This window comes from Pinus tabuliformis, chromosome 5_2 (genome assembly GCF_031772625.1).
Source record: "Pinus tabuliformis cultivar Carrire ecotype Pingquan chromosome 5_2, CPIR1, whole genome shotgun sequence".
Lineage (NCBI taxonomy): Eukaryota > Viridiplantae > Streptophyta > Pinopsida > Pinales > Pinaceae > Pinus > Pinus tabuliformis.
Genome location: NC_142306.1, coordinates 527,935,613 through 527,952,866, shown reverse-complemented (window position 1 = coordinate 527,952,866; position 17,254 = coordinate 527,935,613). Strand labels below are relative to the sequence as shown.

Sequence of the window (17,254 nt, the reverse complement as noted above, 5' to 3'; positions counted from 1 at the left end):
CTATTTTTTCACACCAATCTTATGCAAAATTAAAAAAATAACTACACACCTTTTTTTCATTTTGTAAGAGCTCGATATTGAATCTATTGTATCTTTGTAACTGCGGATCTAGAATATCTAAAATCACATCCTGTAGTATCCCTTTGAGTCCTCTTTCTAACCCCAGAAGTCTAATCAATATTGGATTCTCCAAGGAAGAGTTATGCCATATCTCCCATGGTGACCTTATTATAAACTAGTTCATTAAAGTGAACTTGTACGAAGTGCCACGTGTTACTGTTTCTATATTATTACCTCAAACTAATGTACTGAATACTACAGGCCATCCTCTTTTTGAAACTTCTGATGAAATTTCAATCTGATGCTCAGAGAAAAAGTTATGATGATTTACAAAGGTCACCTATTTAAGATGTAATTTGGGTGTATGCAAAACCCCTAACTTCCTCATATCATATATCTAAAAATGTAGAGAGACAAGATATGAAATTCAGATCTGATGTTCAAACTAGTTTCTTCTCTAATGGTTTTTTTTTTAGATTCTGAAACATCATAGAGAAAGAGGTATAGCACAAATTCCACGATGCCCTATTTTAGACGAAATTCTGGAGCTTGAAAAACCATAATTTCCTCAGATCATATCTCTGCCAATATAGGGAGACAAGATCTAAAATTTGGACCCGAGGTTCAGTGTGATTACATCCCAAATGGGTTTATTTTTTAGATTTTGAAACATTGTATAAAAAACGTTATAGTGAAACTTCTAGGATGGCTTGTTTGGAGCAACGAAACCCTAGAATCCAAAGTTGTGATACCAAATGTTATGAAACCAGTTCACAAAAAGATAGAAAAGAGAGATAAACACCTTAGAATTCATCCTCTTCGATGGGGAAACATCATTTACATTACACAAATGAACAATTCTTGTATGATACAAATGACGAGACCTCCTTTCTATATATAGGAGTCTAAGAGGTCATAATATAATCAGAGCCAACATAACAATAATAATGTAAGGGCACAATAATAACAATATGGGGACTACATGGGCACAAAAATATAATAAACGGGTTGTAATAATAACAATAAGGGGTTACACTAGTATTATAATGACCTAACAAGTGAAGTGGGTTTTCTAGTATTTGCGTGGCACTAGTGATTATGGTTTGTACTACCAAGGAAGAATAGGATTAGAAAGAGTTTTGGACATCCATGGGTTTGTTAATGTAGATTGGGCTAGATAATTTGATCAGAGAATATCTACAAGTGAGTATGATTTTAACATATTTGGAGGTGCAGTTAGTTGAATGAGCAAGAGACAATTTGTAGGGGCACTTTCAACTATAGAGGGAGAATACATGTAAGTCACTTATGCAAGCAAGGAAGTAGTTTGGTTGCAGATATTTTTTTCAAGTATGGGGTTAATACAATGAGCTATATGGATATATTTTGATAGAAAGAATACAAATTTATTAGCAAAAAAACCTACTTATCGTTCAAAGACAAAGCACACTGATGTTCAATATCACTTTGTGAGGGATATGGTTGAGGAAAAAAAGGTGTTGCTAGTAAAGGTGGACACATTCAAGAATGTTGTAGATGCATTGATGAAGTCTATGAGCACTGAGAAATTTTCTTGGTGTAGAGAGATAATGGGCATTGTAGGGATGACCAATGACTAAGCTCTCCTATGACCAGTTATGTGGAAAATAAAACAAGTTGCAGAGTGTTGGGTGTGTGTTATATTTTTTCGACAACTAATTGCATGTGCGAGGGTGTGATAGGCCCACTTGTTCATTGCACCAAGAACAACAAGAGGATTTGAGGGGGCCAGTAACCCCTGTATGGGGTTCGTGATAGTTCCCTAGGAATTTTTTTTGGACCCTATATTAGGTTGCCGGACCTAAAAATAGTTTTGTGCACGGGTTTCACACATCATTTTCGGCATGATGGTTTTTTTCCCATGGTATTTTTTAGATCTGGTTAAGGGAACTACGATTATGTTCTAATCTAGGGTTAATGGATTGGGGTTTATGAATTATTTGTTATGTATATATATTTATTGTAAAATTAAGAGGAATATAATGAAAAATCAATTTGGTAGTCCTAGTTTTGGGATCTAGGGTAAAGTCTATATGTGTTTATTTTGTGTTTCTCATCATTGTATATTTTCTACTTTTTAAGAATTTGTTTGTAGGTAATTTTTTTACAAGATTAAAACCTATATTTTTCTGAGTCTGGAGGAAAAAAACTTGACTTGATATTTTCCTTGATTTTTAATAGACTCCCCCACATACAAATCATGTACGCATCCTTTCTCCTACACGTTGTGAACATTTGGTCACATCCCACAGTGAGCACGCTCCCTCCTGATGAGAGAAAATATTCTTAAGAATTTCATTTGTTCATTGATAGCTAGAGAAAAAACTTGTTCAAATCTTCTCATTTGTGCTTTTCCCTATCAAATGGACCCACTTTTGCCTACCATAATGTAATGTCTCACTTGTTTTTATACACCCAGATAGATTAAAATCATAGCATATTTATATTAAATTAATATATTAGAGCCTCTTTGACATATTTATTTAGTGCCAGGCACAATTTCTCCACACACCCTTTCTCTCGCACATCTAGCACAACCTTTTTATTTCCTCCACCTAAGATATCTATAAATATTGCTTTGCATGGTTCTCAAACTTATGCCCGGTAGCTCTAAGTGTAGCGGTGCAGTTGTATGTGGGTATGAAAGGATCATAATTAAAGTTTCATGTGCACCTCTGCATAAAATATTAAAAAAAAGATGTTGTTGAGTTGAATTTTATAATTAGCTAAACCTATATTTCCTTATATTGGTAATTTTTAATTAATTTTTAACTTTACCATCACTTGCACTTCTGTAACACCCCTCCATTGTATGTAAAATTATGCTAACCTAAGCTAAGTTAGGTCTGATGTGTAACAAGAAAAGTAAATACTTTATTATTAAATAAATAAAATAAGTTAATCACTTGGAAAAGCGAGACACCAAGAGATGAGATTCTTTCCAAATCCCATTGGTAAATGAGAAGGGAAAATTATTTCAGGATAAGGATTATAGACCCAATTCTAGATAAGCTTGATGGATTGGAGATAAATATCCATTAAGTTACTTAGATTAAGAAAAACATAAAAGCCTTGTGGGAAACAAAGGAAAGCTTTTATGACGAAAAGCCGCGTAGGAGAGAAAGGCGAGCCTTTCTAAGAAAAGCCTAGGTAAATGGATAAAAAGATCTGTAAAAGTGGAATCTTGCTAATGGAAACCATATCATGAAAGAGGGTATTAAATACCCATTGAAGAGATCAATAGGAGGAATTTGATCCATGGCAAGAACTCTCGACTCGGGGGTGAACGGGAAGAATCCAATTCTGAGATGGGTGGCGATGGTCGGATTTCCAAGTGACTTTCTTTAGCTAATCTAGTTGGTTTCAATTTCTTGGGATGTTTTGTATGTGGATCCTTATTCTTTATGTTCTCACATATTTAAACTTAGGATTATAATTGCGTTGTACTATCTTATGGTTTATTACTTTTGATGTTGTCAACTTCTTAAGAGTATGAGTATGGTTGCATGAATGATATTTTCTCATGTAATGATGGAATGGTTATACTTGTAACGACTATTGAATCTAATTTTAATTGAAGTTAAATTGAGGAATTGGAGCTGAATTGGTAATTGTAAACTTAGGTCATGGGGGTAAGTGACAAATGGTATTAGATCTCTAAGTTCAAATATTGCGGCCTAAACTAGTCATACACAAATAAGAAGTTTGAATGAGGGGCTCAGTTATAAATTGCTATAAGAAAAATATTCCAGAAGCCATGAAGTTTAACACAAACCCTGAGAGTGAAAACCACACTAAAGGAAGTAGCTTCAAAGAAAATTTAAGTATTGTAAGAATAAATTACAGTGGATTAAATTAATCCTCCAAACCTTAGTCATAAGATGAAATATTTTTAAGTAAACGGAGTGTATAATGAGGCCAATTGAGGAAAAATATTATTAGTGTTTGTGCAAAATAGTTGAATAAAAATGGTAGTTCATATTACGAATGGTCTATATATATTTTTTTCAAGGTTGAATTCGAAAATCACTAGCTAATTCATATCAGATTGAGTGGTACGTAATATGTGGAACTGAAGCCCTTGTACCTCAGCCGGAAGTTGTGGAATTCAAAATTTCAGATGTTGGTAAAACAATCAATTCCTTGCAGATCAAAATTCGTTCCAATAAATTTGTTAATCAAAATTCAGGGAGATGATTCAGTTTTGGAAGGGACATAATACCCTCACTTCGTTGCTTGATTGAAAGTGTATACTCGTTGATAGTTTTAAATCGAACCATGTGAAAAGATTAGATTCTCATAAGGTGAGGTTTTGAGATTAATATTTGTCTCGGAGATTAGTTTGTTCTTTGCTAAGTACTCTACCCTTTAGGTTGGATAAAATGTTAAAAACATGCGAATAAATATCCCAGACCTCGTACCTCTTGATGCCAGAAATGACTTACTTTATCTTTAACCAGAGATCTAAGACCTCATAGAGTGCCAAAATCCACATAAGGTTTACTTCTTAAGGACATTTTATATGTGGGGGAAATCAACTTTCATTTTGATCAACCCCAATCCTTGACAATGGTGATTGGAGGAATGGTCAAGCTGGCCTCCTGCTCATGAACTTGACCTCAAAAACCTCCGTGCTTGGTTATCTAGAAGAGAGATTCCATAGTACGAGTGCTATGTTCAACTGCGGTTTTGTGGAAAAAATATGTCTTTGTTTGATCAGTATTAACAGCCCTGGTCTGTAAGTGTTGATCGGATTTGACTGTGGAAGGGTTGAGATAAATCAGGATGTTCAAAAATTATATGTGTTGAAAGTTAATAATGAATGGACTTGTCCCTCTATAGCACTTGAAACGGAACAGTTGCAATCAACCCCGCACCATTAAGCTTTGTGGAAACATTTTATTTAAAAGAGAACGACAACTTTTCAACTGGATAGTTGGAGAAAAGCTCATTGTTAATGGCTCTTTCCCTTTCAATACTATTTCTTTTGCTCGCTGAGCTGGAGATATTTCATAATGAGAATACCCTTCAGATAAGGGTTATCCTTATGGTCATGCTCATAAAATAATTTAGTGGATAATGCTTATTTGGATGTTAAGCCATCAACGAAATCAGTTTGGAGAAGGGTTGTCTACATGACTCTATATTATAGCTTTATCTTATCCTTACATTGTATAATTGGGTTCGGCAAGTTCCTTTTAAAAACCCCTATATGCATCTGAGTTATCAACGTTGGGTAGACATGGATGGTGGTCATTAGGAAGGTAACTGAATTGACTTTATAATTTATGCATTCTTTTTTTTATTTATTGCAACCACACTACCTGCGTTGATTTTTTTTTTCAATTTCTCACATTGTCGTTTGTGAAGAGCCATTCAATTGCGACCCATATCATGGATTAAATTTTTGGCCACATTTCCCAAATACGCACATGACCTATCAGTTCATCAAGTAGTGGACACTTGAATCAGTCTTACCTATATAGTAAAATTGGGGTAAACTGCGTTCACCTCACCGAGGAAAAAAATCAATGCAAGTTTCCAATTTAAGATGGTCGTGACATGTTAGGAGGGTTTTCTCTACTAGAACATGATTTTAAACTATTTTCTTATCTTATCATTCACGAAGAGTGTTTCACAGCTTTCTGTTTTTGGTTTCTACTTTCCAAGATGGAAGTCATGCTAAAGCTCATTTTCGATTCATCAATGATTCATCAGCCTAATCTTAGGACTTGCACTTGCATCCGATTATAAGGCTTTATATTGCCTAGGATAGTATATCACACACTCAGTGGTTTTCTTTACCTGCTATCTGAGGGTTTCCTTAGGAACTCAATAGCTCTTTGTGAATATTTTTAGTTTGTATTGAACATGTGTAACATTTGTTGTCTCTATATACCTTCTTGTTGTGGGTACATGCAAAGCATTGGAAAGTCATAATATTCAAATATTTCTTCTGGAGGCTGCGATATTAAAATAATATGTACATCTTACCCTTTAGAGAATTGACCATGAAGTGGAACTATTTCTAGTTATTTACTTGCATAGTTGTTATAAATCATCATTTAGTTTGACTCTAACCTACGTGGTTTTTTTGGTCAGACTCTTTTAGGGCCTTTTAGTGACAAGTTTAGAGTCATTTAGTCGCATAGTTGTTATAAATAATGTGCATAGGTCAAATAATCATAGCTCGGAAAATACCTATCCATAAGAAGGGTGCACATCTATACAATTATTGTATGTATGGAGGAGGATTGCACCGCACCTATTTTAAATGTGAGCATTAATGTGTAAAAAAAACCACCAAGATATGTGTAACTTGGTTGACATATATGCCATGGTTTTCTTACTCACAAATTCCATGATGATAAGGATATTGTCTAGATTAAATGACATAGGGGCAATGTGTGCGAAAATGAACTACACCGAAGAATGTGTACTATTTATATGAGTTATTTGGATTATGCATAAAATAGAAAGAATATGAATGCTTTATCCTCGGAGTTGCTAAATTACATTATGATTCAAGGGGATACACATGATGTGATTACATGCCTATGTAAGGCTTGCATTTAGAGTTCATTGCCTGGTTGCAATGAGCTGCCTTGGCATGCTTACATGCATGAATGAATAAAAATTCTCAAAGATTAGAAAAAAATGAGTTAAGATGCTAGCTTGAGGAAGAAACAAAGTGGGAGTTTTACAATATATTTAGAGGTTCAAAATATGTGGTGTATTTGATTCTTGAAGGTTCAATAAATGTTAAATGTTAAACTATATCCATCTTATAATTCTTTAATTAATTTTTTAGGCAAGGGTCTATATAAATTAACAAGGTTGGGTTTAATCCTTACACCTATATTAGATACTCAAGTCTTTGGATAGGTATAGTATCAAGGTGGAGTGGATAAAAAACCATAAAAAGTAAATAGGAACAAATCATTTTGCAAGGTGGTTATATAAAATATAAGCTTGTAGTGATGTGGTGAAATTGAGAGTAATACAAAGACTAACAAGAATTAACATATTGATAAATTTCGATAAGTAGAAATGCACAAATTGGTCAGTGTTTTATTTTTCCTACTTAATTAGGCATTTGGATTTATATGGAGATTAAATTTTATTTCCTTATATGTTCTCCAAAACTTAAGTTATTGTTGAATTCTCTTGTGAATTTTCATCATAGAATGGAGGAAATAAACAATTTTGTAATAATTGTAAAGTATGGTTAGTGCATCGAAAGAGGAATGCTATACACACAATGTTAATGACAAGTAGTATATATGTAAGAAGAATATATATATCACTAACGAATGTTAAATTCCTCTACATAAGAGGATTAAAGAATATAACCAGCTTATGAAGAATAATGGATGTATTATCAAATGAAAATTATAAACAAATATGGAGGTGAATAAGTGATTGGATTAAAAATATGATGAAATTTAATGATATGGTCATCATATAATTCTACTCATATTACAATAAAAGTATAAGTTGTATGTTTTCTATGCAAGGACAAAGCTAAATAAAATATAGACTAATGCAGGTAAAGATAGTCGAGTCAAGGACATAACTTATTGAAATAAAGTTTATGTGTATAGAGATCTTCAAATATGAAGGGCAGAAATGTTGAACCCTTAAGGAAAAAAATGTAGATGGAATCCATATAAATCACTCGAAATAATTTCATGACATTCTATCAAAAGTATTTGTCATTGAATGAGTATTTGTTAACAAAATTCCCATGAAAAATCATTAAACTCATAAATCAAAGGTCTCTGTGTGTGGTAGGAGACTATGTATTTTGAAAATTGTCTTTCAACTTAATATTTTAATTGATGCATCTACATGTAATAATGCAATCCATTTTGAATATAGTTTTGTCGTTCGGAAAATACTATTGAAGGGAACTCAACCTTATCAGGTTATTATACTCAATAACATATTAATATTTTGCACCTAGAGGTCTCTTTGAGTAAAACCATATCTAAATAATTGTAACTAATATAAATAAGATGCAAAAATTATATGTCCAAATCTAGACTGAAATAGGATCAGAGTTGTGAAGAGTATGCACACATGCAATACAACTTACTATATGCATGAAGACATCATACATTAATAATTTTATGACCTTCATAAGTAGGTGAATGGGACTAGCACCCAAAACTACCAATACATAATGGAAGTAGAAAAGAAGCTCCTAAGGATCATGATTAATATTAGTAAGACAATATTAAATAGAAGTTCAAGGCCACATTATTGAGTTTACTCAAACTCCAATGTGTCAACTCAAGTCATGTAATCACAAAATTCACAATTGTGATGTGAAAAACATTTGGGTATGGATGGAATCCAACTCATATCTTACCAATGGGAATCTTTCCAATTTGAAGGAAGAAAATTATGCTTTGAGTAGAAGGATTGTAGATTTCTCAAAGGTACCTCATGTGGGAAGTGATAAGATTAAAATGATCTGTGGGTATATAAAGACTATATGACAAAAACGTTGGATATGGTGGTTTTGATGCACTTAAATTAAAAATAGAGAAATTCAGTGAAGCCTAATGAATAGTAAGAAGTACCCTAGATTCGAAGCATGAATCGTCCAAAATAATTAACAATTTCTTGATAGACCCAAAAGGTTTCGCATTACAATAACTTATAAGGATCTAAGGATCTTATGCTAGTAATAAAATAATACAAAGGAGTGACATATAAAAGGTTCTAGAAGAGAGAATAATAAACCATACAACAACTTATCGTTGAATCAATATGATGTTTTAACCATATTAGATGGTTATGTGGTATTGGTAAGTGTGATTGTTATGTGCAAAGATAATTTTTCAAATCATAGTACAATCTGAGATGCATATTTTGAACCACTATTTCTTATCAGACAATCTTGGAGAATTTTACGTGTCATATTTCATAGATAGTGTTGTTTGGTTTGGAATATGGAAACATAACAATTGAATGGACAATTTATGAACTATATTCTACAAGGTCATGAGCTAGTGTTAAAGTGGGGTATCAACATACTAAGGACCTAAGTTCACAACTTGGAACACATAGTACCTAAAAAATTAATAGGTGTGAAATTGAGAATATTATCACCTTTTTTTTATAACTCATATATGAGAAATACACTGAATTATTCATGGCCAACAAGGCGTTAGAAGAAATTTAAAAAGAGAAATAATAAAGCATATGACATGATTATTTTATATGTGGATTACTTTAAGTACCAAACAATTATTTTCTTGGCTAAAGAAAAAGTTAAGGTTGTTATTAGACTTCTAATATCTATGATAGACTAACCATCATAGTTAATGGTCTACTTTATGATTAAGTGGAACACATATTCCATTGTTGTTAAAACCTTGTCTATAGGACAAATCAATCTCAAAACTCCGAGTTATTGGTTTTGTAAAGTTGTATTATGCATCTATGTTATCATTTGTTGAAAATTTCCTGCAAGCACAAGATACATAAAAAAGTAAAAGAACTTGAATACTTTGACATAAAAAAATTCAGTTATACTCTAGTTGCAAAAGTCGAGTAGGTTCATGAATTCCTTATTTCACAATCAATAAATGACAAACGATTTGATCATATTTGCCTAAAGATAATATGAATAATTAAAGGAATTTTTTGCATAATAATAACATGGTTGCAAACATGTGGATGAGGTATATGTATACAAGTTTTACATGTGGTACTATGTACAAACGGTACATATGCTTCTAGTATAGATGTGTGTATTGCATGATGATATATGGTGTGTATAGCTTTGTGTAATTCACATTATGTGCAGATGCGCATGGTAGAAGAGAAGACACTGGGTGACTCCCTGGTAAGGAAACCAATGCACATTGTATGCAAAGGGAGGATAAAAGTGGAAACTAAGAATTTGTATTGTAAGTTAAGGATAACTATCTGTATTTTGCTTTAGTTTTAGTATACATATGACTTATGTTTATACTTTACTTTGGTTATATATGGAGTATGTTTTTTAGGGTTATGTTGAGCTAACTAGATATTATATTTTATACATGTGATTAGTCAAAAGTGGTCATTTGACTTGTTGTGACTAATGCAGAGAATTTGCAGGAAAGCGAGTGTTTAGTGAGAACACAGATGCATTCGAAGAATCAAGGGGAAGAATAAGCATTTCTTCAAATTTAATGAACATGAGGAATCATATTTAAATAAAGGGAAACATAACCTGTAGTTACTCAAATATTATATCAAGATATGGTATTAATTATAGTAAACAAAGTTCAGTTTATGCATCTAAAATTTCGCACAAAATGAATTTAAACAAATGTTACAGGTAGAGATGGAAGGAGATGTAGTGGTAGAACTCCCTTGTAACTGATACATATCAGAAGATCTGCATAAGATGGCAAGGTTATGAGAGTGTGTAAATTCATAAACAACTCCCTCTGAACAAGGAACTAATATTGTAAAATGGAGTAATACACCGAGGATGGTGTAAATATAAGGGGGGAGTATGGAACACCCCTCCATTTTATGTAAAACTTTGCTAACCTAAGCCAAGATTGGTCTCATGTGTAACATGAAAATTAAATACTTTATTGTTATATAAATAAAATAAATTATTCAATTGGAAAAGTGAGATAATAAGAGATCAGATTCTTGCCAAATCCCAATAGTAAATGGGAAGGGAAATTTTTTCATGACAAGGTTTCTAGATCCAACTCTAAATAAGATTGATGGATTGGAGATAAATATACCTTAATTTACTTAGCTTAATAAAAATGCTAAGTTTAAGAAAAACATAAAAGCCTTGCGGGAGAGAAAGGAATGATTTTATGAGGAAAAGCCTTGTAGGAGAGAAAGGCGAGCTTTTCAGAGAAAGGCCTAGGAAAATAGATAAAAATATCCATAAAAATGGGACACCGCTAATGGAAACCATATCATGAAAGAGGATATTAAATACCCATTAAAGAGGTCAAGAGGAGGTAATTCATCGATGGCAAGAACTCCTAGCTTGAGGATGAACTGGAAGAAGCCAGTTCTCGGTTGGATGGTGGTGCTCAATTTTTCAAGTGACTTTCTTTAGGTAATCTAGTTGACTTCAATTGCTTGGGATGTTCTTTATGTGGCTCCTTACTATTTATGTTGTCACATCTTTAAAATTAGGAGTATAATTGCATTATGCTATCTTATGGATTATTAATTTTGATTTTGTCAAATTTTTAAGAGTATGAGTATAGTTGCATGAATAATATTTGTTCATGTAATGGTGGAATAATTATACTTGTGACAACTATTGAATCTAACTTTAATCAAAGTTAAATTGAGGAATGGGAACCTAGTAGGTAATTGTAAACTTAGGTCACGGGGGTATGCGATAACTTTTGCACTCTGCACAGTCAAAGAGGTAGGTGTATGAGAGAAGCATGCGTGATTGAAAAAGTTCTTGTTCCTTGTTAAGGAAAATCGAAACCTCGAACACTTGACAATGTTGTAAGCATTTGTAAGTGAAACTAATATCATTTGTTATGAGCAAGCTTATTAAATACTTAGATATATTGGTTTCCATCTGATATGTAGACAAATTTTTAACATTTTAAAATATACATTGCGCGAAATGCAGAGGAAAATAGCATGACTCAATATAGTCCCTTCTCTTTAACAAACTCCCTCGAACAAAATTTCTTCGCACACCTTTTCTTAGGTACTTCCCACACACCCTTCCTTTGCACATCAAAATAGTAGAAATTTCATATTAAATTAATATATAAAATCTTTGTCTGCATATTTGTTCAACCCATTGCCACTTATGTAAAGGACATGCAACCTCCTCAGTTTTAGCATCATTGGACAGAGGACTCACTAACAAAATTACCCTTTTTTGTCCATGCCTTGATACTCCATATTAAATTAGCCTTATGTGGAGGAAGAAAGCTCGACCTAATATAGTCTCCACTCTTAAACAAGCTCCCCCACACACCATTTCTTTGCACACCCTTTCTCCCGCATTTCATGTACACCTTTTCTCCTTCCTCTACATATTTCTTAAGCGCTCCACCTCCTCGCTTACGTAAGTGACCTCGAATCCTCTTAGTTCTAGCACCATTGAGCATAGCAATCTCAGACATAACAGTGTTAGAGCATTGAATAATAGAATGACCACTCACAGAATTAGTCTAATTTTTCATTTTAAAATAATTTGCTAAGAACTAATAAAATAAAAATTAAACCTCCCTTGACTAAGACAATTATGTCGCATAAAAGCTAGCTTAGACAATCCAAAATTAGAAATAATATTTTCAGAAATAGAAAATTAGTTTTGAATTTATGAAAAAAAAATATTCAACATTTTCCCAAAACTTATGTTGAAAGTGTAAAAACTTAACAAAATAATTAAGATTCAAAACTTAGGTTGAAATTGTAAAAACTTAACAAAATAATAAAGATTCAAAGCACATTGAGTGAGAAGCGAGTGCTAGACTAATAACTTAAATTTAATTGAAAACGGATTGATTTCGTAGAAACTAGTATAGAGCTTCATGTAAGGATATGATAGAAAGCTTTTCGTAATCATGCATGTCAAGAGGACGCAAAAAAACACTAATCGTCCTGAAGATTGCACGAGGAAAAGATTGGAATCAGCTGTTCTTTCACATTCTTATTTCTTATGTTACATTATATGGTAAAAGTTGATCAACCTAAACACAAAAGATGTGCATTTCTTATCAAATTCTTTGACTATAAATTAAATAATGCATTTCTAACCGTTTTACACATTGACTATGTATACATATCAACATTGAAAGGAACAGTCGATGCTCATTCTACCATAAATGGAATCCTATAATTTAAAAATATTAATGTGATATAACTTGTTCCCACCTTCCTATGATAATTTCTAAAGGTAAAAATTTTAATTGGCGCGGAGGCATAACCTGCTTTACCAATGACAATGACTCTTGTGAGTGGACGACATTACACATGGTAGAAAATAATACGGTCCGAGGCAAATCTAAAATTTTATGAAGGTTAAAACACATGTGCATGGACGCTATTGCTTTTTCGGCTCAGCTTTGAACACATTTGTGTAGCCTATTCCTTTTCCGGCTTACCGGTCACTGGTAAACCTTACACCTGTTACCGGCCATGCGAGAAAGACACCCGGCTGGATTAGAGAGTTGAAGATTCTGATTTTCCATTTGGTTATTGGTCCTCACTAATCTTCATTAATCAGCCGCGTAGGGGCGGAGAGTTAAGCATGGAAGATTTGCGGAGAACCTGTTATAAATATTCATACGATCCGCGTTCGTCTTCGTATTCTCAGGTAGCAGCGCCTCTGCCTCATTATCATGGTGATATTGATACGAATGAGGGTATTCAGATCCAAGCACCAACCGAATCAATGAAAGTTTTGCTGCCCGGAACTTGTATTGGTGATGATCGCCCCGCAGCGGTAATATTTGACGGCATTTCCACCAAAAGCCCACATGATTACGGCCTGCTCGGAACAGCTTCTCTAGCGCCAGCGGTGCAGTTTGATCAAACTGCTGAGGATGATTCTTCAGCGATGGACATGCAATGTTGGCAGAAATTCGCGGCCAACATTAGCGACCCAGCTCAAACCCTAATCTGTAGTTCGCCGGTATATTCTTTGGTGAGTTCCACGAACCCTGTCTTCCCACCGACGCGGTGCCGTCGAAGGAAAAAACGCGAAGCAACCGGAGGAAGTCATGATCATGAGGCCAATAGGGAATCTATTGGGAATGATCATTTTCACAAACTGGTGGAAAGGCAGAGGCGGAATAAAATGAAAGCGCTTTGTTCAACACTGATGTCACTGCTCCCCGAGGAGTACCGAAAGGTTAGGTTTTCTATATCTATGTCGTATCCATAAAAGTGTAGAAACCAAAACAAAAGGGGCAATGGTTTTACTTGTATTTGCCATTTTTGTAAATGAAACATATCAACAAAGTTGTTAACTGGAAAAAGGAAAAAGGAGTATTGGTTTTACTTGTGTTTGTTCTTTTTGTAGAGAAAATGCACTTTAGCTGACAAACTGCTGGAAGCTGTTCAATACATTCGCTACTTACAAGATACGGTAATAGATCTCAGAGAGAAAAGAGATCTTCTAGACCTCTCGGTTACTGTTAAACCATTTTCCAACAGGTCCTGTGTTTATAGGAATTTTCAAGCTTCCAAGGCTCTAGTCTCCAAGGTACAGGACAAGTTTCAGACAATAAGGGTTAATGAATTCGGTCCAGGTATTCAAGTTATTGTAAATACTTTCAAGAATCAGATTGACTTCTCTAGTCTTTTAGTGCTGTTAGAAGAAGCCGGAGTCCACGTTGTGAGTTCTACGGTCTCTACCATAAATGATAGGAGCTTTTATAGCATTCACTCGAAGGTAATCTCTTACTCTATGATAATCTTGAAGCTGCCATGCTTATCTGGATTTTTTTTTCCCTCAAATACATTAACATTTCTATTTTAACCCTGCAGCTCTCAGATTTTCGCCATTTTGATAGCGCTGCCCTATACGGGAGAATTGGTCAATTGATCAATGGAAACCTTCCTAATATTCAATGCTAAAGTAGTATGTAGTTTACTTTTCTTGTGGCTGCATCTTTCTGCTAAATAGCTCTCTACGTTTCCAACAATGCTGTCTAAGATCAGGTATAAATTTGAAACGGAGATAACTTGACTTAAAATATTAAACTGAAACAAACTTGTGCAAGTATGAGAACGTTTTCCTCTCACAGCAGGAGAGATATGTGTGTCACTTGAGCTCATGTTGCCATTTTGTTTTGATTTCGGTGTGTTATCACTCTTATCTTCCTAATCAAGTGTGTACAAATAAACTTCTGATATGTCAGAAATTTGTTCCCATGCTCAATGACAGAGTGAAATGCTTAATTCTTATTTTGTTAAGAACGTGTATGTGGAATTTTAGAGTATGTGAGAACTTTGTTGGCCCAACAAAAGGGGAGCCACCCATTCTTCATTTCCAGAAACATAATGTGCAAACTCAATGTTATTTTCATTCTCCTAAAGTGTATGAATTGCCAATATTTACGAATTTTTGAAATTATTAATATTGTGTTTTATTTGTTATTAATAATTTCGTGTTTACTAAGAATATCTATTTTTATTGGATTTGGGTGGAGGGATGTGTTTTATTTATCTATTTTTAAACTGGTACTAAATTATAGAATGATCATAAAAATTGGTATGGGTGGTTTAAATTATAAAATAATCATAATTTTGTTGTTGAGATATGTATGCGTATAAATTTATTTTCAAAATAGTGAAACCACTTTTATAGAGTATTTACTCATGGTTAAGTTTAAAGATTTTTAATGTAAATTATTTTTTCCCTTTTAATAGATAACTCATATTAAAATGTTTTTTTATTATCGAGATAATTGTATATAAAATTGATATTATATCTTATTTACCAAAAGGATAGAATGATTATTTCAAAGGTTGTAACAGTAGTTTTATTGCTTTATTAACCTCACATAATCCATTTCAACATATACTTCTTTTCTTCTTAGTTTTATTTTTTTTTAATATTTAATTTTGATTTAGGTCTACAATCCTAATATTTGATTACATTAATGATTTTTTTTCACCAAAGGAGATTGTTATGGGATTTGTTATGGGATTTCTACAACTTTGGCTTATAATTTTGAAGATTTAAGGTTCCGATTATTGTCATGAACCCTTCTTTAATTTATTTTTTAAGTATTCGATAGTGAGAGTCTTAATAATTCTTAGATGCATCCATGATAATTCCTTATTATACATGTACATAAATTTGGTATGGTATAGAACAAACATTTAGAAATCATTGGTTTACCTGTAATGATCATACCCTTAATCATTTTACTTGTCATTTCTCCTATCAACCTATATACTCATGCCCTCTCTTATGACAATAAATATCTAAGACTTTTTGACTGGAAGATTTTCCCCTAAGTTATCATTACCTAGCTACAACCCATCAAGTTATCTATTTATATATGTTCATACCAAAGGTTTTTCCCATCTATACCATATGAATTTGATTTCATTTACCTAACTTCGATTTATTTAACTTTTTACACTAACCATTCCCACGTACATTGAAACAGGTTAAGGGAGAGACCCTCTCTACCCTTACCCTATTCACATTCAATATGGTTCAAACTCATCTGTCCTTTGGGTGAATGAAACTCTACCATGTTACAAAACCCATGTGATCACTCCTCCACGTGTATTTTGGTTATGGCGCTTGATCGAAAGGACTCTAAGGGTGGTGATTTCATAGAGGAAATCAACGAATGTCAATCCGCCTCCTAACCCTAAGTGCATGAATCCCTTGGTTGTGTTTTCATTTATGTCATCACCACTTGCAGTGGAGAGGGTTGCGACCCATCTGCTCTTCTTGTTCCTTCTTGGTATTAGGTTTCTGTCTCCCTAGATCGAGAGTGTTATAACTCTAGATTCTATGGAGGTTTTCCATGGTGACATTCGTGGTGCTATAGGGTGGTCACACATGCCCTTCTTAATTAATATCTGCGCCGAATGGATTTCAAGGTTTCATGTCTCCTTCATGCATAAGGTGACTAGTTTTGTTGCAACTTTACTTTTAAATATGCCTTGACCTTGAGGTTATCGTTTTAGCCATTATTTTGATAGGATGTTTGTTCCTCACTATAGGGTATTCTTGCACCGATTTTTTTTGGAATTGTTAGTGCCTCTCCCACCAATCTCTTTGTTTTTATGGAGGGTATGATGGGCTCAGTTACTATCGACCCTGTTGCATTTTCCTTATTTCGTTCTCTTTTTACATTTGTTTTCCACTTCATGAATTGATATTTAACAGGCCAAGGTTGATTCAAGGTCTCCTTCCTAGTGTCTGTCAGTCCCGAAACCCCTCTCAAGTATATTTCTAGATTGGCTAAGTTCTTGTACACTTAGATTGTCTTTTTTTTTTCTAAATTTTGAGCATTTAAACTAAGGATTTTTGCTTTACCTACACGTAAATTTTCATCCTCTGATGATCTTTGAAGTGTTTTGGGAGGGTTTTCGTCTATATTCATCAATTGATACTTTGTTGTCCTCCTCTACCACATCAGTTTCAGATTCCTTGCCTTCTCTAAGGGTT

At 33.6% G+C, this 17,254-nt stretch overlaps 1 protein-coding gene across 1 annotated transcript; it reads left to right on the top strand.

Moving 5' to 3' along the window:
- Positions 1 to 13,461: 13,461 nt before the first annotated feature.
- LOC149160046 (transcription factor bHLH162-like) lies at positions 13,462 to 14,694 on the top strand. Its single transcript, XM_089434494.1, has 3 exons — positions 13,462 to 13,966; positions 14,138 to 14,509; positions 14,605 to 14,694. The coding sequence occupies exons 1-3, from the start codon at positions 13,508 to 13,510 to the stop codon at positions 14,692 to 14,694; spliced, it is 921 nt and encodes a 306-aa protein (XP_089290620.1). The 5' UTR covers positions 13,462 to 13,507.
- The last annotated feature ends 2,560 nt before the right edge of the window (positions 14,695 to 17,254 follow it).

Coding starts and splice junctions, on each gene's coding strand:
- LOC149160046 (XM_089434494.1), top strand. CDS start 13,508: ATGAAAGTTTTGCTGCCCGGAACTTGTATTGGTGATGATCGCCCCGCA. Junction 13,967..14,137: donor TCCCCGAGGAGTACCGAAAG/GTTAGGTTTTCT, acceptor TTCTTTTTGTAG/AGAAAATGCACTTTAGCTGA. Junction 14,510..14,604: donor TTTATAGCATTCACTCGAAG/GTAATCTCTTAC, acceptor TTAACCCTGCAG/CTCTCAGATTTTCGCCATTT.